The sequence below is a fragment of the Dendrobates tinctorius genome, unplaced genomic scaffold, assembly GCF_039654945.1.
Source record: "Dendrobates tinctorius isolate UK_male_01 unplaced genomic scaffold, ASM3965494v1 ptg000116l, whole genome shotgun sequence".
Taxonomy (NCBI): Eukaryota; Metazoa; Chordata; class Amphibia; order Anura; family Dendrobatidae; genus Dendrobates; species Dendrobates tinctorius.
In genome coordinates, this window is record NW_027361784.1 from 16,218,284 (window position 1) to 16,239,711 (window position 21,428).

Genomic DNA, 21,428 nt, shown 5'->3' on the forward strand with positions numbered 1-21,428 from the left:
TATAAGAAAATGTTATATATGCACAAAATGTTATGGACGGCGGAACGCACCAAATATAAATAATAGGAGGTGCGTTGGAAGCCCGGGGTCCACCGTGCGGTAGATGTAAAGACCGCTGCTGGATAATAGCAGACTCGCTATGAGGCGGAGTACTACACTCGGGTTAGCGTCACCCGAGGTGCTAGGACAATCTCTTGTTACTGGCACAGAGATGCCCTAGAGAAAATTAGGCGTAGTCGCCGGGCCTGTTAACCTCACAGGACCTGCCGGCGAGTGGCGTCGCAGCCGCGAACGCCAAAAGGTGCTGCAGATTGCAGCGCGGCTGTAAACTGTAGCCACTTAACGACAGTGCCGGGGACCTGGTCACCGTCGGACGCTAGTGTATGGCGTGGTAAGCTCAGTGGCGCATAGCTTGCCACTACCTGACGCTGACTAAAACCAACACTCTGTCACCATTCGTAATATCAGAGGGTAGGGATTTCAAATAAGTCAGTCACAAGACACATGCATCCATCACCATTCACACATAGCATTATTAGTCTACACTAGCGCAAGACCGAGCCGCCATGCGGGCCTTTTATAGCCATGCGCTTCCGGGTCCTTCCAGTACTCTGGGAAGGACCAATCAGATCCGACGCAGGACCTGAGCATGTGACCCCTGCTCTCCACTGAGAGGTCATCTTGCGGGCATGCCCAGTAGCACGGCGAGAGGACTTAGCCTCTGGAGTGGTTCCCTGCAGAGCAGGTTGCGCTACCATTGCTGCACCAGAGGTGGCAGCAACATCCAGACTCACAGAGCGAGTCTGAGCAGGACGCCTCGATCGCCGGGATTGCTGAGCTGGTCCCTGAGCGGTCGGAGGGGAATGGGAGACCGCTGGATGTACGGCTCTGGATTCCTGTCGTGCAGCCTCAGAAATCCGAAGCCTAACACCAAATAAGCCAGAGAAATAGACTTTTTCAAAAATGTAAGCAAAAGTAGGATATTTTTTAGGTGCTCTAGAACGTTCCCAAGTTTGGAATTACGTACAAACAAAAAGGATTATAATTTTACAATAAAAGTGATTCTTTAAAATGTTATACGGTATGTGAAAATGAACTCAGTTTTCTAAAAAAAAAAAAGTACAGTAGTATTTGAAAATTAAAAATGTATGTTACATAAGTTACTGTATATGGGAGAACAATCTTTCAAGATTCCAGAAATAGAAAAACAAGTAGACTTTACAATAATTTTTTTTAAAGATAGGCTAAAAAAAAAAAATAAAAATCAGGCAGAAAGACAGAGCACGTCTGATGGATTGGCTTAATCAGATTTAATTATGTAAAGCTCGATGTATCCCTTAAAAATAATGGAAATTACAACATATTGAAGCAATTTTTATTAAGTTTTCCCAGGCTTTCCCGTTCCCCTTTAATTAGGCTAAAGGCTAAAAAGCAAATGGAATAAAATTGTGTGGTCTTAACCGCAAAAAAAATCGTAGAAAATTAAAGACACATCTGCCGTTGTATCAATTCTTATAATTTCATTTTAAATTAATTACGTTTCTATGTTTTAGGAGAATTACTTTGATTTATGCTACTTACATTGGATACATTATTAACTATTACTATTTGATATTGTGAAGCCTCCTTGCTGAAGTTTGAGTCAAATTCATTACTTAGGAGGAGAAATAAGAACTTTTCTTCACCTTCCGTGCACCCAGGCAGGTGGAAGCATTTAAATATCTGTCTTATTGTGAAAAGCTACAAGGCAAACTGTGGGCATTTATACCTGCACGAGAAAATGAAAAGTCTGGGATAAAATTATCATGTGAATATCTAAAATTAAAAATAAAATTTAAAATTGAGGCAGGCGCTAATGAACCAAACGGTAATAAAACAGTAGAACCCGTGACAATTAAATTAGATTCTCACTTAGACAACATTTTTAAAAAGTCTCAGAATAGCATAAGTAAAAAAAAAATGTAAATCAGCTCATCGATCCCCCACCCCTTTTGTGCTGGAACACTTCCTAGATCCTCCACTCAAGTCTACTTTCTGGTCCCTCTTGACACAGAGAAAATGACTGCTAATCAGTGACCCTCCTCAGTTAGTGATTGGATGCAACGGTGACTTGTTCCTGTGCTGTGATTTCATCGCTGTAACAGGAAGTAGGATTCTTGGCCATTAGTATTTTTTTAGATATATTTCAGTGGTTAACCCCCACAAACGTGAACCATCATCAGGAGTTTACAAGAATCATTAGGAAGTAAAATTGTTTATAGTAATGTCATTTTTTCACCTAATCAAATTAAAATCTATATGATATTGTAATTCCTTCTAAAATATGTAATATTTATCTTTATTAAAATTAAAAATTATCTAGAAATTTTCACGCAAGCCACCGTGGCCTTTTCAGACCAGACTTATTCTTCCTGTCCTTGAAGGTAAAGTTTACTGCAAGACTCCATTTTATCTTAAGCAGGATTATAATAACATGTAACGGAAGGAGAGGTAGACCGGGAGCTGCGAGCATAGCAAGAAGATTAGCAGGGTGATGTGACAATCACGGAGAGTGCCGGTCCAGCTGGTGAAAAACAGCCACGTAGAGGAAGAAGGGGAAGGATCATATCTGCACTCGCATCCTGATTAAAATGGTAGCATTTATTGGATTCAAAAAAAAAAAATATAAAAGAAACCTGACACATTTCTGGCACAGAAAAGTGACCTATGACTAAGGTCTGTGCCGGAAATGCATCAGATTTTGTCTATGTTCTATTAGTCAAATCCAATAAATGCTACCATTTTATTTAGGATGCGAATGCTGAGATGATCCTTCCCCTTCTTCCTCTAAATGACATGTAATATTATATATAACATAGGATCCGCCAATCACAAACGGTCACCTCACACCTGATCCTACTCCTCTTTCCTTCACAATGACCTTTTCACGGTCTCATTAGACACTTCAATAGAAAAGATAAGGTCGAATCTGACCATTGTGGCAATGTACACGTGTTGTTTCCTGAAACATTAGGAAGCTGGAGCATAAAATGCCCCAGTGGCCAATGTGAATACTCAGAAAGGCAGTATGTTCATTATAAAAGTGAAATGAGGTTGGTTATGTCATCGTTGTCTGGCATAACACTAAGGGGTCATTGACCTGGAACACTAAACAAATGCCAATCAGCGGCTTGCTTGACAATCGGTGGTCATTTGCTACACTGTTTCCACAGGCCGACATCGCTTCTGATGCAAATTAAAGAATTAGTACGCATAGCTGCCATTGTTCTTGGCAGTACAGGTCCTGTCTACATAGGATGTGCTGCCGAGAATCATGAGCATTTTACCTGAAAAAAGAGCATTTTGCTAATTTGTCGGGAGATAGGCATAATGTTTAGACCTAAAGATTGTCGTAAAATGACAATTCGTATTAAATGTTCATGAAAGAATGTCAACGTAAGTGGACCTTCTAGGGATCCAATAGATGATACAAACAGACAGCTAGGGCCAACTGGGCTTATGTTATGTAAATTAACAAATGTGTACATACAGAAACTCTACTTATTAGAAGAATGTCATAAAATTAAGTGACGACCAATAGACAAAGAATGGACCGGAGGAGAGCACTGATCTCCACTCCTTCCTAATTGGGCTCAGCGGAGCCTTTTACTTCGATGTACCAGATTCGGACCCATAGGGATCAGTAAGTAATCCATGATAGAAAGGATAAGGGAGAACTTATGAGTTCAGCTACCGTATTTCAAAAGCCAGCTATAAAATGTGTATGGACACCTACATTTTTGTGTGATCAGAAATCTGAATTTTTGTCAGAAACAGTGCTCCTCATGGGCTGTGAGTACAGACAATTGTTGTGTTGCTATTTGCCTACTCATGTGACCCCTCTAGGACAGCAATAAATATCAGATTTTGTAGGTAAGTCCCATTAATTTCCTCAGAATCTTATTATCTGAGTTTATAATCATTGATTTTGATCAAATGTTTAAAATTGTGGGATCCAGAAAAAATAAAAAATTGTCCCAGAGCACAGATAGATACTGAAGGAGTGAAATCCCACAGACATTTGGAACATTGGTGGAGGAACAATACAAGTTTTCAGACGTGTTTATGTGTGTTTACATTCAGCTAAACATTCTTCTGAGAAGAGATCAGTCACGGCAGATCAAAGGCTGCGCTGCAGAGATGAATGCCGCCATGTATTTTATCTTCAAAAATAATAAATACATAGAGGAGCTTGTCATTGTATATACAGCATATAGTTTGTAAAGAATAGAAATTGGGAAACCATACACAAACTGATGCAGATATTAAAGAATCCGTTTCCTATCGATGCCTCTTATAGTGAACTGAACCCCACTAATCTAGTGATGGCCATACATATTGGATAAATGGCAGCCAAACCTGCAGGTTTTGGTTTATCCCAGTCAACCATCTATTGTATATGGAGCCCCGTGATGATGGATGTGGGAAATTAAAATTGGGAAAGATGAGGAAAGAGTGATCTTTCTATTATCAGCTTTTGCCAGGAATCATTCAGTCTTTTTATCTCAAAATTAGTCTTCATGCATGTCTGGGCCTACTTCAACTGTTTCTGCATGTGAGAAATTTTTAGGGGTGGCCAAAAAGTATGTTTATACAGAACTGCAAGTCTCTGAAGGATCTGGAGGTTTGTGGGACTCCAGAGGCACCAGCAACTTCAAATACCTGGTTGCTGCTTTGTAATGGTATTTTTTAGCAGCTGCTTTTTTAATATGATGAATATGGCAGAAACCTTCCTCATTATGCCTTTATTTGCACAAACCCATCTGTGTCTGTATCCCTGTCTCTGGCACTGAATTTGCCGGGTAACTCACAGTAAACCGGGACCTCAGACCCTGATGAGGCCTGAGAGAATTCTTCATCACACGCAATGATTTTGAGTGTGCACGGACAGAACTGTCCCCAGGGCTCAGAGTCAGAATTCACAGGTCATTGTTAGAGGCCCAAAGACTTCAGCACTAGAAGAGGAGATCGGAAGATGAGGAAGGTGAGGAGCAGAGTGGCTGGAGAAGTGAGGTAAGGCAAATATGAGGATTTTTTTAACCTTTTGATGGTCCTTTAAAGATAAGAAAAATAGTGACCAGCACCCGCCACTTTACTGAACTCGCACAAAAAACTCTAATTTGGGCAAATTCAATTCCACTCAAATGTATTTGCTCATCTCTAATTAAAATGATAATTTAATCTTTGCGACAACTACAATATACTCGAGCGAACGAGCAGTGAAAAGTATAATGAGAGATCTAGTAGCAAAGCATCCGCAATGTCCCAGGCCACATAGTACCTGCTTGTGATTTACAGAAAGCAGCAGTCATGTCTGGAAAGCTGATACAGTCAATCATTTCTCTCACCAGACAAGTATTTTTGCCTGGTGACTTTCCAGCTGGTCTAGCAGCAGGGGGCCGTTGTTTAAAATAGCCTGCTACGACCTACTTTACTCTTAATTACTGCTTAACGATTTTATGCTATAGGATTGCCATAGATTTAATTCTATAATGTGCTAATACATAGTAAGTATCGTATGCCATTTAAAACTGGGGGGGGGGATATTCTGTTAGCATTTTCCCCAGGAAACATTTGATTGAATTCATATATTTCAATGTAATTATAAAATTTAGACAAAAGAAAACAAAAAAAAAAAAACAAAAGTAATAAAAACTTCAATTGATCATTCAATAAGGTCATAAAATAACCCAAACAGTTTAAATTTAATATTCCAAAAAATAAAACCTATAGAGACAAAAAGTCTGAAATATTTGGCTAAACCAGGGAAGCCATATATTACCGGTATAACAGAGCTAGAGACTTCCATAAACAGCTCTTTTAAAGGAAATCTGTCAGTAGCATGAACCCTCCTATGCTGTCTATATGGACATTTGAGTCATAGGAAGCTGAATAAAATGATACCTTGATATCTGTGATATGATGTTTTATTATAGAGATATCCATGGTATTCTTACATGTAAATGAGCAGATAAAATCTATGGGCGGGACACCGATCTCCCTGAGAATCTGCCTCCAGAGGCTATTTTAAATAAAAGAGGGCGTTACCCATGTGAGACATGTAATAACTGACAGTCAGGTCTCCTGATCTCACTGCAGAACTCCTTATGATTTTAACTGACACATCTGCAGGTTCCTCTCAGGTTCACCTTCCATCTCACAGGCAGACAAAGTTGTAATACAACAGAGATGTGAGAGCTGCAGCAAATGTGTTTGTAAAAAGACAAAGTTCATTTCTACTGTTCTGTATTAGTTACATGTCATATTCTCACTATAAGCTCTGGAGGCAGATTCTCAGGGAGATCTATATCCGGCCCATAGATCTTAACAGCTCACTTACATATAAGAAACACATGGATCACTCTGGAATAAAACAGTGAATCAGTGATATCAAAGAATCATTTTAGTCAGTTTTCTATAACCTGCATGCCCATAAAGTCGGTTTAGGAGGGTTGATCCTACTGACAGATTCCCTTTAAATTTGTTGTTTACTACTGGACAAACACTTGGGACCAAGGAAGTGAAAAAAAAATGATACCTCCCACACTGGAACACTGTAATGCTATGTCCCAGCCAGTCTGCTTTTATCAACATCCTATGGAGTCATGTGAACCTATAGTGTTTATAATTTGGCCAAGCCAAGCAGAAGAAACAGTGACAATCTCTTCAAATATTGATAGTAGAAGACGAGTGAGGGATTCACCACTGACTATGGATGGAGAGGTTGTGCTGGTTCAGGAGGTGGATATCGTTTTTTTTAACTCTCTCTTGCCTGGTCACAATATCAGAATATCAAGGGGTTGTCCAGTAAAGGACAACCCAGATAAGACCGGCCTTACCCTCAAGCAGGATGGCAGATGTTTATAGGGATCCCCAAAAACTTTTAAAACACTCTAGAACTCAGGAATATATATACATCTCTAGACAAACCTACTACTCCAGCACTGCTCCTCCTGTTGTCACTGACTGTTTATTTGGCTGCATTTTCGTCGTTCCAGTTACCGTAACTGCTGTAGCCATTCACTGGACCTCAGCAGACTTGCACTGTGTATTGCTGAGACAAATGATTGGTTGCAGCAGTCAAGTGGAAAGAGACATCATCACTGCAGTGAGATAAACTAAAAGTGACGAGTACCAAATGAGTGGCAGAACCAAGTACCGGGCAACTTAACAGATACAGTTAAGGTGGGGGAAATAATTATTTGTTTCCTTGCTGATTTTGTAAGTTTGCCCATTGACAAAGACATGAACATTCTGTGATTCTGTGAGTGATTGGGAGAAGGTGAGAAGGTGCTGCTGTGAGATGAGACAAAATTTGATCACTTCGACATTGCCTTGTTTGGATGAAGAGAAATGCTGCCTATGACCCAAAGCATACGGTCCCCACTGTCAAGCATGGAGGTGGAAATATTATGTTTTGGGAGAATGGACGGAGCCATGTATCATAAAATCCTGAGTGACATCCTCCTTCCATCCGCCAGGACTTTAAAAATGGGTTGTGGCTGGGTCTTGCCAAACAACAGCCTCAAAATCTTAATGATTTAGAGATGATCTGCAAAGAGGAGTGGACCAAAATTCCTCCTGACATGTGTGCAATCCTCATCATCAACTGCAAAAAAAAAAGTCTGACTGCTGTGCATGCCAACAAGGGTTTTGCCACCAAGTATTAAGTCTTGTTTGCCAGAGGGATCAAATACTTATTTCTCACTGTAAAATGCAAATAAATTATATAATTTATACAACGTGATTTTCTGGATCTTATTTTTGATATTATATCTATCAATGTTAAAATTTACCTACCCTTAAAATTATAGACTGTTCATGTCTTTGTCAGTGGACAAACTTACAAAATCAGCAAGGGATCAAATACTTATTTCCCCCACTGTACCTTTATCTTCCTTTGCTAAAACTTTTTAACTTTGGAAAAACCCCAACTGTATGTGCACATGACATCTTTATCTTTAAGATGTTAGTGCACCTTTCAAAGCTTTCCTTCAGAAAAAATAATGTCAGTCTTCAATAAAAATGTCTTTGCCGGCAGTTTTGCCATGGGTTCTATGGCAGTTCCGCCTCTGAAGTCTTTTTTCTATAGTGTAAATAATTAGCAAGTAGCTAGCCACCAGAAGGCAGAATATGCTAATTATTTTAACAGCTTCACAGTTTCTGAACTCTGAAGCAGCTAAAAGAATTAAAGGGAATCGGTCACCGGAAGCTGGCGGCCTATGTAAATGGCCTGTGTCCAGTCCGATGGGCGGTGTTTCTTCTTCTTTCTCTACCCCGTCCGTGGCCCCAGTCCGCGATCTTTGCCGGTATTAGAAAAGTTCAACTCCATAGTTTGCGCATGCGCAAATCAAACTTGCTTCGCGCACGCGCAGTATGCTTTGCCCAACTACGGGCAAAGCCAAAAATCATTACTGTGCATGCGCCGGTACACTATGTCCAGGAAGTATTTCACTGTGTTCCGGGACATAGTGTAGTGCAGTTGGGCAAAGCAAATTGCACTTGCGTGAAGCAAGATTGCTTTGCGCACGCGCGAACTATGGAGTTGAACTTCTCTAATACCGGCAAAGATCACGGACAGTGGCCATGGATGGGGTGGAGAAAGAAGAAACACCGCCCATCGGACCGGACACAGGCCATATACATAGGCCGCCAACTTCCGGTGACAGATTCCCTTTAACAAATCACTATACATGTGTACAGCAATGTCATTTTCACATCGATGAAAATTTTTTTTTGCAACGGATTTACGATACTTTTTCAAGCAGATTTCACCTGAAAAAGACATTGTCAGTCTATAGCTGTAGAACCAAGGGACATCCAGACTCTGAACAGGTACGAAAGTGCCAACACGAGGGAAATTATAGATAAGGCCTAGGTTACTATTACGTTTGGCAGGATGGTCAATTCCCTTTCTTCATGCGCCATAGGGACTGATCAAGCTGTTATAATGATATAGATACTGGAGTCCAAAGAGCACGTTGTTTCATTCAGCCTTGGAAACTTAATGACTACTCATGGAATTAGCTGTTATGATATTGATAACCACCAATTGAGAGTGGAGGTGACAGCAAACTCAAAATTTTGCCTTGGGCACCAAGAGAGTTTGTCCATTCCCCTTCTGAGGAAATTGTAAGTCAAGGAGAACTGGGATTGGATGTCCTAGTTTGGCTTGAGATAACTGAGTTATTGTGGTGACTAGAAGTCTATTAGCTATGATAGGAATATTAAGAAAAGTAGACTTAGTCATGAGTGCATATGAAAACTTTGCCATGCGCAAAACACAATCAATACAAAACTAAAAGCTCTGCAAGCAAAATATAATAAAACATTATGTTCATAAGTGTAACAAAAAATATGTGAAAACGTGGACCAGGATTGGAAAACATTGCTGTACCTGACCACAGCTTGAGTATGAAATTCTAGTCAATTCAATAGAGTCAACTTGCAAAACCAGACACACCACATGGACAGGTATAAAATATACAATTACTCTCATTATAACCTTAGATTACGATACAGCCCAATATGGATAAAAACACTAACCTGTACATCGTATGTTCCATTCAGCAAAACAGGCCTTTGAGAGTTCATGTCTTGTAAGACACCTGAAAGCACAGAACGATTCACCTTGTGGAAATCTTTGGATTGGCTGAACTGTACCATGTTGTGAAGTGCCAAGATTTTGGTGTCAAGTTCAACATCTTGCCTAGTACGGTTATGTAGGCCAAGATGGTATTTGCGAAAATGTTTGATCAGGTCTGTGGGATCGTTCCCATAGTACCCATAACCACAAATGTTGCATTTGAAATCCTGAAGTTCTGGGGATAAAGGTGCAGATTCAGAATTGTCATTGACGAACACAACAGTGTGGGTTTTGTTCAGCCCTGAACTCCCATCTAAAGGCACTTGAAGGTGTTCAGAGGCCACCGAGGCTGGACTAGAGTTTTGACAGTCTATTTTAACACTTTGCATTGTGAGGTCAGCAGCCCTTGGCGACAAATCATTTTCTTCTCTAATCTCTAAAGTGTCCCCAGAGGCAGCAGAAACCAGTTCTTGCATTTCATCAGTCTCAGACTTTATAGGCGATTTTAGGGTCTCGCAAATTACCCTAGTATCTGCAGTGGACAAAGCCAACATATTTTTTTCTGTCACCTCATCATAGGAGACATTTTTTCCTTTGAGGTGGCTGTAGTTAAGTACAAGTCTCTCATTGAGTCCCAGACTTTCCGAGTCTTTTTTAAAGCTGGAAAAAGGTTCTTGATCATGGAAACATTGATCGTCACTGTTTTGTTCTGCGGAGTTAGAATGCTCACTATTTTCTTGCATGGGATCAGTGGGAAATTCTGCGGTCCTTAAAATATCTTCTCTTTCTGATGCAGCACACTCAAGAATCTGTGCTTCACCTTCGCTCGCAACGTTTCTCAGAGGGGGATTCTTTTTCCGGACCATATCTACGAAAAGTAGAAAAAAATTTAAATTCAGATATTTTTTTTCCTGTTGGCTTACATTGTATGATGGGATGAAGAGTTATCAAGTCAATAAGTACACGTACAATAAAAAAAAATTGCATTGAATGATTAAAAGGGGTGAGAACATAGATGGCATGAGCCACTGAACCTAGTGATTGGCTGCATGGGTCATGTGTGATGTAGACGTGTGAGGTCATCCCTGCTTCCTGTTAGCAAAGACTGAGGCAACAACTGAGACACAGACCTGGTGAGTAACAACTGAGTTTATTATTTTAACCGAAAGCCGATGGAGAGTGAAAAGTTATTTTTGGAAAACCCATTTCAATAGGAGCCACAAATGGAGAGGTAGGCCTCATTCTGACGTCCTTTTTTTCTGCACATACAAAAATAGACCATTTTTTTCATAGTGTGATTGATCTCGACTGATCTTCAGACATTTTTGCCCAGTATCTATTTTATCTGTCAGTGTGGCATACATTTTAATCTATCCCCCCCCTCCCAAAATTTTAGCTTTGAAGCCAACATTACATTTTGAAATAAAGGAAAATCACTCAAAAGGCATTTTTATGTTGCACGTTATTTTTTCGCAAACCTACTGAATGGGTGAGTTTGTACTGTGACTTGGATCATAAACAAACATCTCTCCTTTTTTTTTCATACACTCAGGGCTCATTCACACATCCGACTTTCACGTAAGGGTGCTATACGCGATTTTCACCGATAGCACTCGTACCTGGGATAGTCTGTAGGGCCATTCACTCGTTTATGATTTGTGAAAACCGAGATGTCTACAGAAAATCGTGGAGGCACGTCCCATTTTGATTAAAATCGGCAATGCCAGTCAAACAGGTCGGTGAAAAAAAAATTAAAAAAAAATTCAGGGAACTGTCAAAATATAGACACTATGCAAGAGAAAAATGGAGGACACTCAGACCACACTCTGACCAGAGTATGATCAGAATAATTTGCCTGTTTTTATTGTACGCGGAAAAAAAATTGGACGTGTGAATGAGCCTTCAATCTGCAAAACACAGACATGTGAACAGCCAAATCAGACCAAAAAGGGCATGTATATTACTATAGATGCTAACAGATGAAGATTTTCAATGACGAACACACTACTTTTTATTATAAATACCAGATAGGGTTTTCATAAACCAAACACCTTCTCTAATTCAAAGAGTTGTATTAATTTTTATTTCATAAATCAATCGTGTACATGAAAATAAGCAACTTTGTAATGTATTGTATCAGAGAAAAGTGCCTCTTTCTCCGCCAACACTGATTATTCATTCTCAAAATTCTCAAATCACAGGTAAAATCTGTATTCAGGGACTGGAGTAAAATTTTTGGCAAGTCACACAGAGATAGACGCCACTTGTCAGAGGCTCCTGATTCATGAAGAGGCTTGTATCTCTTCATGAATCAGGAGTGTCTGACTCAATCATGCCACCTCATTGAGCGGCGAGAAAATTGCCGGTCTTCATGAATCAGGGCCAGAATGTTACATTATTGAAGAAATCATGGTTGCTCTTGACAAGATTCAATGGAGAGTGAATGAGGAGGAGGATGGAGGATGTAGAGGTAGAGCTCAACCCACTTCCTCACGGCTTAGATATAATTTGCCAGGTGTGGTGTTCACCATAAAAGATATCTTACTCGTGTTAAGGATTGGAGTAAGATATCTCGCATCTGGAACACTACAGCTTGTCATAAATTAGATGAGTTGTGTCGTCACTATAGGTGAGCGAATTTGTTCGGGTCCCTCCTTATTCTGCAAGCTTTAGCGCTAACCGAATAAGCTGAAGCTGGAAACCCGGATACATGGATCTCTCCTGTTAACCAGCTGTTCGGCTCCGCAGTTGCATGTGTGACGGCTGTGTGACAGTCACAACCCATGCATGGAGAGCCTGTGTGTTGGGGTCTCCATTCATGTGTTGTGACTGTCACACAGCTGCTGCACATGAAGCTGCATCGGCGGACAGCTGATCGGCCTGCTCGCTCCGTTTATCCGGGTTCTCACTGCAGCTTATTCGGTAAGCGCTATAGCTTGACAAAAAAGGAGGGACCCGAACAAATTCGCTTATCTCTAGTCGTCACGCCCCCATCGAGCCCTCGACCCAGCGGAGTTGGTACTAACTGGCGTGAAAACCCAAAAAGTCACAACAAGGCAACCTGTTGTAAAATATATGTAGAGTGGGGAGCAGAATTGGAAGGATCCCCTACACAGTAAATGGTCAGTGGGTTTGGCTGATAATTACAGATTTTAGTATGGGCAACTTTACCGTCATGACGCATTTATTAAAGCTTCTACTAAAATAAACATGCATATTAATCTATTCATAGAAACTATATCCAAACACACAGTGCCTATGCTCAAGATATGGATAATATCATTTTCATAAGACAGCATGCATAGACAAACTGAGCAGCTAATGAAATTTACTAGTGAAAGACGTAACTATGTTCAAAGGGCTGAAGACTATGCTTTGATAATCCATTAGCCAAATGGCAAAGTTTTGTGGCAGTTTATCGTATAAACTTTTCTGAGGAGTGGAGAGCTGGAGAGGCTTCATGAGGCTGACTTTATCCCTAGCACAAATGTCAAGATACTCCATCAAGCAGCCTCCATCCATCTCATTCTTTTAATTTGATGAATACCAATAGAACACAGAGGCAGACGTTGAATCGGATGCCGGACAGGAACAGTCCGATCAGTGTAAAGGCTGACATGGATGACATATAGCACTGTACCAGTACATGACCTTCATTAACAGGCAAATAATAGTGAGGAAGCGTTCTCGTCTTGTTTCTCTGTGTATACATACAGTTGTGATGCATTCTCCCAATTGTTCATTCCTCCATAAATAGACCGTTTTAGAACTATTTTTATTCCCTGTTGCTCATACAGTATCCTGCAAAAGTTTTAAGCAGATGTACAAAATATGCTACAAACTAAAAATGGTTTTAAAAAAAATAGAAGTGTTAATAGTTTATGTAATTAACAAAACGAAAAGTGAACAAACAAAGAAATCCAAGTCAAATCAATATTTGGTGACTGACCACCCTTTGCCTCCAAAAACAGCATCAAAGCAGTTCTTCTATATACACTTACATAAAATTTTTGAAGGAAGTCGGCAGTGAGGGTGCTCTACATATTAGACTAATGTGTATGGGGGAACTGGCCAACTGATTATTGGAGAAGATTTTGATGGGGCATGTATGAATTTGGACTTCCAATCGCATTGTTCTCCAGGAGATGAGGAGCCGGGCAACATGTAAGCCAGTGGCTTTCTCATAGAGAACACAGGATCATTCTGATGAATGATCACTTCTACGGATGGAAGAGTCAGTTGAGATGACTGTCGGCGGAACAGCCAGCCAAACCATTGTCCAGGAGACAGTCATTCAATTTGTATGTGGAGCTTTAGAGAACAAACCACAAATCTTCTTTCGATGTCACTTTGGCAATTCTTTCTCTTCATGTAATCCTAGACAGATTCTATGATGATGAGATCAGTGCTCAGTTGGGTCTATAGCATTTTTTTCAGGACTCCTTCTCCTTTGCGATGAGGATAGCTCTTAATGACATTGGCCGTACTGTATATTTGAGGTCATTGTCTTGCTGCAGAATAAATTTGAAGCCAGTCAGAAACCTCCCTGAAGGTATGACAAGATGGATAAGCATGGTGGCCGCATCTTATAGTGGCCAAAAGAGGTGACAGGTTCCCTTTAAGCGAGGTCAGTGTAAGTTTTTCATAGGAAAAAGGGAGAAAGTCAAATCCAGATATTTGTAGTACAGGATTATGACATATGCATTGGAGAATAAACAGGAAGCACCAATGCACATTAGTCAGTCTGTTCTCTGTTGGCTTTGGCCAACAAACATCTAATATTTGTGGCCATCTCTATCTAGCCACACGCAGGCCAAGTACATTGTGAGTAGAGTGAAGCAGAATGATTCGCAAAACTCTGGACCATTAGTCACATTGGTACTCGATGGCAGCCAGCATAGGGCATTTCGAACTTCCTACTGCCTGCTGGCATCCTGGTCACCTCTTCTGATCAGTAGGTCCATGTAACATCATAATTACATCATGGAGTGAATCATGACATGAAGTCAAGATGGTGCATGGCCTACTAATCAGAAGAGTCGCCCAGGATGCCTACAGGTAGTAGAAAGGACAGAAGTCTAGTCCAGCTGATATACACAACCAATGCAGTTGGGCTGCTGGGCCAGAGTCCTGCAAATTATTTTGCTAAGCACTAATATTAAGGAAAATAACTTATTAGTATGTTTTTGGATTGTAGGAGGAAACCCACACAAATGCCATACAAATGGAATTCTAAACATAGCCCAGTGAAGGCAATTGTGTTATGAGTGCTGTGTGCTAGATGGGTGACATCAACAAGGCCCTGTTTTCGCCAGGGTATTTAAACAGGTGCAATAAACTGAATCTTTAATGCTATTGAATGAAAGCCTAGGTACCAAAATGTGACACGTTGCAACAACTAGTGACACTGTTATTAGAGCTGTAAAAGAATTGCACCGAAGGTTCAGGCTATGTGCACACATCCGGAATTGCGAGACCGCTACATCATCAAAGGTCATTGTCGCAAGGCATCGCTGGGAACGGGACTTGCCGGGAGCATCGCGAGGATCGGGAACACTCCTTGGGACGCCAGAAGGTGAGAATAACACAATTTTTTATTATTTTTAACATCCTATCTTTTACTACTGATGCTGCATAGGCAGCCTCAATAGTAAAAAGTTGGTCACACTTGTCAAACACTATTTGACGAGTGTGACCAACATATCAGTTTTCCAAGCGATGCTAGAGATCGCTTGGAAAACGCTAGCATTCTGCAAGCTAATTATGCTTGCAAAACGCTACTTTATCGCGGGAAATACACGGGAATTATGCATGCGGAATTCTAGCGCGTTTCCCGCGGCAGGGAGTTGCGGAATTCCCGCAGAAATTTCCGCGAGAATTCTGGATGTGTGCAGATAGCCTAAAGTGGAACAAAGTGGTCACAAGATCATAAATGAGCAATTCCGAGAGAAACAAAAATGTTAGACGTTATGGTTTAAAGAAAAAAGAAAATTAGGGCTGATGCCATTTATAGAGTTTATACTGCTGCAAAGTTAATTAAATGGCTTCCAATTAACTCCAAGTATTAATTTTGGTCTAATTTTATAAGTTTCCTTATAAAATAAGTGACATTTGGAGATACACTATAACCATGTATACATCAACAAGTTCTGTAGGCGCCACACAAGATGGACCGTTACACAGCCATAATATAGAGGCACAAAATGCCTACAGGTGTCAGGGATCTGCATTATGTTTAAATATGTATAAAATAAAATTCTCCATTTTAGCACATTATTATGTCATCTTTTATTCCCTTCTATGATGAAATATATTGAAAACAGACAACACTGCATTGACTTAATCCCGAGCTTTCAGTGGTATCTACGGTTTAATCTGGTGAATCATCTCTGCCAGCTCGGCCTTTAATTTCCAAATCTAAAAGTGAAAAACACTAAAAATCACAAAGAAGTTGGTGTAGTCTACATAAAATAAAATTATTCTAAATATATTTAAATGCTTCTCATGGGAGTAGGCAACAAAATCTATAAGTATTAATAACTGGACCGGACTCAACTTCATTTTTCTAAATAAAAAAAATCCAGTTGGATTGGATTCCCGAGTACATGTAAGATCCCAAAATTGAATATTTATTCATAATTTAATCTTCAAAAATGTTTCATTAAGTTTTTGTGCAAAAATATACTCAAGCCTTTAGACTGTCAAATAAATGTACCGTAGATATATGATGCAATATGATGCAACTGTAAGGCTAAGTTCACACGTACCGGAACTCTCGCGGAAATTACCGCGAGAATTCCGGAAATCCATTCCGCGGGAAAATCGCATTTTAAATTCCCGCGATTTTCCCGCGGAAAAACTAGCATTTTGCAAGCGTAATTAGCTTGAAAAATGCTAGCGTTTTCCAAGCGATCTGTAGCATTGCTTGGAGAACTGATTGACAGGTTGGTCACACTCGTCAAACATAGTGTTTGACAAGTGTGACCAACTTTTTACTACTGAGGCTGCCTATGCAGCCTCAGTAGTAAAAGATAAAATGTAAAAAAAAAAAAAAAAAATGGTGTTATTCTTACCTTCCGACGTCCCGCGCAGCCGTTCCCAATAATCCTTTGCGAAAATGCCCGCGATGACGTCCGCTCTCGCGGGATCGCGACGTCTCGCGGTCATTCGCGATGACGTCGAGCGAATGACCGCGAGACTTCGCGATCCCGCGAGAACGGACGCCATCGTGGGCATTTTCGCAAAGAATTACTGGGAACAAGAGCGTGTAGAGAGGCGGGAAGGCTGCGCGGGACGTCGGAAGGTGAGAATAACAATATTTTTTATTTTAAATTCTATTTTTTACAGGGATATGGTACCCAAAGCCCAGAGGACAGTCTCCTCTCCTCCGGACCGTGGGTACCATCCGCAAATGTTCTGCTTACTTTTCGCATGGTGTGCACAGCCACATGCGGGAAGTAAGCGGAACAATGCATTCCTATGGGTGCGGGATCGCCACGATGCCGCAAAATTAATGAGCATGCTGCGTTTTTTACCACGAAGCGATTCCGCCGCGGTAAAAACCGCAGCATTAGCACAGCATTGCGGAATACCATAGAAATGCATGGAATGCTTATTTTTCGCGTTTTCGCGGTTAAAACCGCCGCGGAAACGTGAAAAAAATTCAACGTGTGAACTCAGCCTTAACCATAAGTGTCTTTGTGACCGTCCAAAAAGTTGGTTGATATTCATACGCCAGAAGTGGGTTTTCTAGAACATATTGAATTTAATGGGCAGATCACTAAAATTACAGCAAAAGATATCACATTTAAAGACATTCAAGATGAAAAAAATTAATTAGATATGAGAATAAGCGGTCATAAACTGCAATGGACCCATAAGGTAGCACAAAGTTTTTCTTCTAGAGAAAAATTACAGTTTGACCAAGAGTCTTCATATCTACCAAACATGTAGCATATTTTTCCCATGTGTAGTTATTTTATTATCTAGATTTTTTTTATATGAATGTAAGGCAGGCCTTTTTTAATGATCTGTAAAAATACATTTGAAGATTTGCATAATAACCTATAGACTGTTAAAGGAGATAGATGTGAGGACACTGTATGTGCAGAAGTCACTGTGCAGGGAGGAGGAAGAGATAAGCTTGGAACATCAAGTACTACTATAATAGGTGTGACCATGTATTATCTGCCTCCAGTTTTATTAATCAGGTGTTACTTTTCATTGCAATCCTGTCAGCAGAAAGAGCTTAATACATCAAGGGGTCCTACTAATTAGAAGAGGTATTGGGAATGCCATAGGTTTGCATTGATCTGGTCTGGAAGCCAAGCACTACCGATGTGGCCAAGAATCTTTTTTCTCAAATCTACAAATAGATGTATGATTGCTGGAATAGGGCATTAGTACGCATGTGTAATCTATTTCTATGGCAGCAGTGAACAAAGGCAAAAAAAAAAAAATCACATTAGCTCATCCGGTCCAGTTGTCATTCAATCTAATAAGGGTGGGGTGCATGGACAGAGACCACGGGCTAGCTTTCGGGTGAAAATAGATGAGGTAGAAGGCAAGAAGACATCTAGCAACTGCGGTATAAAGACTATAAAAACAATATTTATCAGTAACTATTAAAGCATCAAAAGGGAAAAAATAAAAAACACACTAGTCCTATGCATTTTGAGCACTAAGAGCACTAAGAGATGATGATATGATTAGCAGCCCTAGGCTGTGTGCACACGGTGCGGATTCTGCTGTGGAATTTTCCACGCAGATTTTGCCAAATCTGCAGGTAAAATGACCTGCATTTTACCTGAAGTTTTAGTGCAGCTTTTGTGCGGATTTCCCCTGCAGTTTTCACCTGCAGATTTCTATAATGGAGCAGGTGGAAAACTGCAGCAAAACCGCACAAAAGAAGCAACATGCGGCTTCTTTTATTCCGCACCAAATCTGCGCGGAAAAATCTGCAGCATGTGCACAGTGTTTTTCGTTTTACATAGCCTTAGGCTATGTGCACACGTAGGAAAAGTGGTGCAGAATTTTCTGCACAAAATCCGCATCTCCTGGCAGAATCCGCAGCCGCGGATTTGCCACTGTGTTTATGCGGATTTTGTGCGGAATAGATGCGGAGTTTGTGCGGATTTTCTGCAGTTTTTGCCACTGCGGATTTCTATCATGGAGGGGTCCAGAAACGCTGCAGATCCGCACAAAGTAAGTGACATGCACTTCTTTTAAATCCGCAGCAATTCCACACTGATTTTTCTGCACAGCTTATTTTTTTTCCATTGATTTACATTGTACTGTAAATCACAGTGCAGATCTGCAGCGCTTCTGTGCGGAAAAATCTGCTGCGGATCCGCAGCAAATCTGCATCGTGTGCACATAGCCTTAGTGCTCGAAATGCATAGGCCTAGTCTGTTTATTTTTATTTTTTCTCTTTTCATATGTTAATAGTTACTAATAAATGATGTTATTGCAGACCTGTTCATTGTGGTTGCTGGATTTCATGCTGCCTTCTGTGGAAGCATTGGTGCCATGAGCGGTTAAAGGCCTCCTGGGAGATCTGGGGTTAGAAAATCACTACGTATTGTGAATCGAAGATCTTCCATTTAGCCTTTGTGTTTCATATTAAATGGATTCCATTTCCTTTGGTGCTGAAGAGGATAACAACTTTTTCTATGTTGGTTAGAAAATTGCAGCTCCATCTCACAGCTGTTCCTGACCTGGTCATTTCCTCTCCTTATAAAATCTGGTCAAACCTTCTCTTCTTCTAGCTTTTCTTCCTAGCTCCTTGGAGATGCTGTGCTGAATTGGAGATCGTTGTTGCTACTGGAGATTGGTTTTGGTTGTATACTTTCCTCATTGTCCTATCCCATTTGGTTGGCACATTCCTACCCTTTCCTATATTACTCTCTACCTTTAGTGAGTGTTTGATTGTTTGTTGCTTTCTGTTATGCCTGTCTGTCTTCATGTTGATGCACTAGCATTTCTGTCCCAGGCCTCCTAGAGGAGGGGGAGGAGATAACTTAAGGAATACCAGGAAAACAGTAAGGCTGGTGGCCTAAACCTCCTCACCTTTAGAGGTACCTTTGGGAGCAGGGATCGATAGGGTGCCAGATATCAGATCCACATGATCTTTTAATTTTTCATCTATCCCATGGATAGATTATATTGTTCATAAGATAGTTCAAAAATTTGATAAAAATTACAAACTACAGTATCTATAGGTGAAAAAAAATGGGTGATTATGTATGCTAGAAAAAATGATAATGAAATCCTCGCTATCTGATGAAGTACTTAACACAACACAGACTGTCCTCTGATTCCATTTTAGAGTGCTTGACGGTTGACCATGTGGCTACAGCTGCCATCTTTGTCTCTCCAGCATTTATCACATAGATAGAAAAGAGCATTATAAGTTGCAGACTTGTAGAATACTTTCCTGGAGAGATTATCGGAATCATTTTTCAAGTAGACATATTATGTAAACAGAAGCACATTTGGGGAAATTTTATATTAAGGAGGTTTTCTGCAATAGGGCTGTAAGCCGGATAGTCATTTAAGGCAGAATGTTGCAGACCATTAAGGGCCAAGCAAAAAAAAAAAAAGAACAGAAAGATAACAGTTTTCTTAGAAGCCAGGAATTATTCTTTTCCCTAGTAAAGAGTTTCACAAGAAAAAAACAGATCTCATTTTTTAATATTAGTTGACCCCATACTTTATTGTAATGTGACTCTTAGCACTATCAATAATTATTAGTACTCAATTAGCATTTATATTCTATACAGAGGTGGCTTTGAAGTTCACGACACACTTTCTAAAAGTTTCCGCAGGTATTTACAAAAATTAATTACACCTATTTATCAAGTGGGGAAAATGTCAGTTTTGTTGTTAAATATGAAAAATCTCCCTCTAAATGTCAGCCAGGCGGCTTCTCGTAAACAATGTTTTAAAATGCATGATTATGCGTGGCGCTGCTAATTAAAGGGACGTCTGAACGCCAAGGGAATTTTATTCAAAAAAGCTCCACTTTTCACACATGTAAAAAAGTTTAATTAATTATAGTGAAAACTGAGGGAAAAAAAAAAAACTGAAAATGTCAACGCAAAAAATTGACTTCTATTGGTCTGACTTGTTTTTACAAAATCAAAGGTCACAAATTATTGGTGAACACAAAGTGGAGAAGAGCAAAAAATCATAAATAATGATAAATAAAAGTTATAAAAAAGTCTATTTTAAGAAAGGAAGCAATAAGTGGTGTCGAGTAACCATAAGGATTCCTACAATGAGGCTCACTGCAGAAATGGAAGCAGATGAGGAGAATGGTGAAGATTTCTTAGGATGTTGGCACCTGTCAAGGGATGGGAAAAGTAAGATTGTAAGTGAACAGTCAGTCCTTGAAGTTGATGTCTTAAAAGTAAGAAAAATGGGCGTGATAAAGGCCAATTTTTGATGACAAGACAACAGGGCAATAACATTTCAAAGTTTCAGGTTATTTATGGCCTTTCCAGTGTCAAGTGGTTAGTACTGGTCAAAGAAATGAAAAACGGTGCATCAACAGCACGGTCTGGGTTGCCCAAGATCATTGATGCATGGAAAAATGAAGGCTAGGCCATCCGGTAAGTTCTAACAAAAACTACTTCACAACACATTTCTTTAAAAAAAAAAAAAAAAAAACATGCTGTCAAAATACAAAAGAACGGTGTATCTCAGGGTTCAACATAAAGGTGACCAATTGCCTATGAATCCTAACCACCGCCCTAAGAACCTACGATGGGGCATGTGATCATCTGAACTAAATAGCAGAAAT

General features: G+C 40.1%; 1 protein-coding gene across 7 annotated transcripts in view; it reads right to left on the reverse strand.

Moving 5' to 3' along the window:
- Positions 1-21,428, reverse strand: part of TRPS1 (transcriptional repressor GATA binding 1) — a 375,172-nt gene that overhangs the window by 272,565 nt on the left and 81,179 nt on the right. For all 7 annotated transcript variants that reach the window (XM_073590220.1, XM_073590217.1, XM_073590218.1 and 4 more), the window contains one exon: positions 9,586-10,493. In XM_073590220.1, coding sequence (XP_073446321.1) covers positions 9,586-10,491 — 906 coding nt within the window. In that variant the 5' untranslated portion in view covers positions 10,492-10,493. The remainder of the gene's footprint in view (positions 1-9,585; positions 10,494-21,428) is intronic.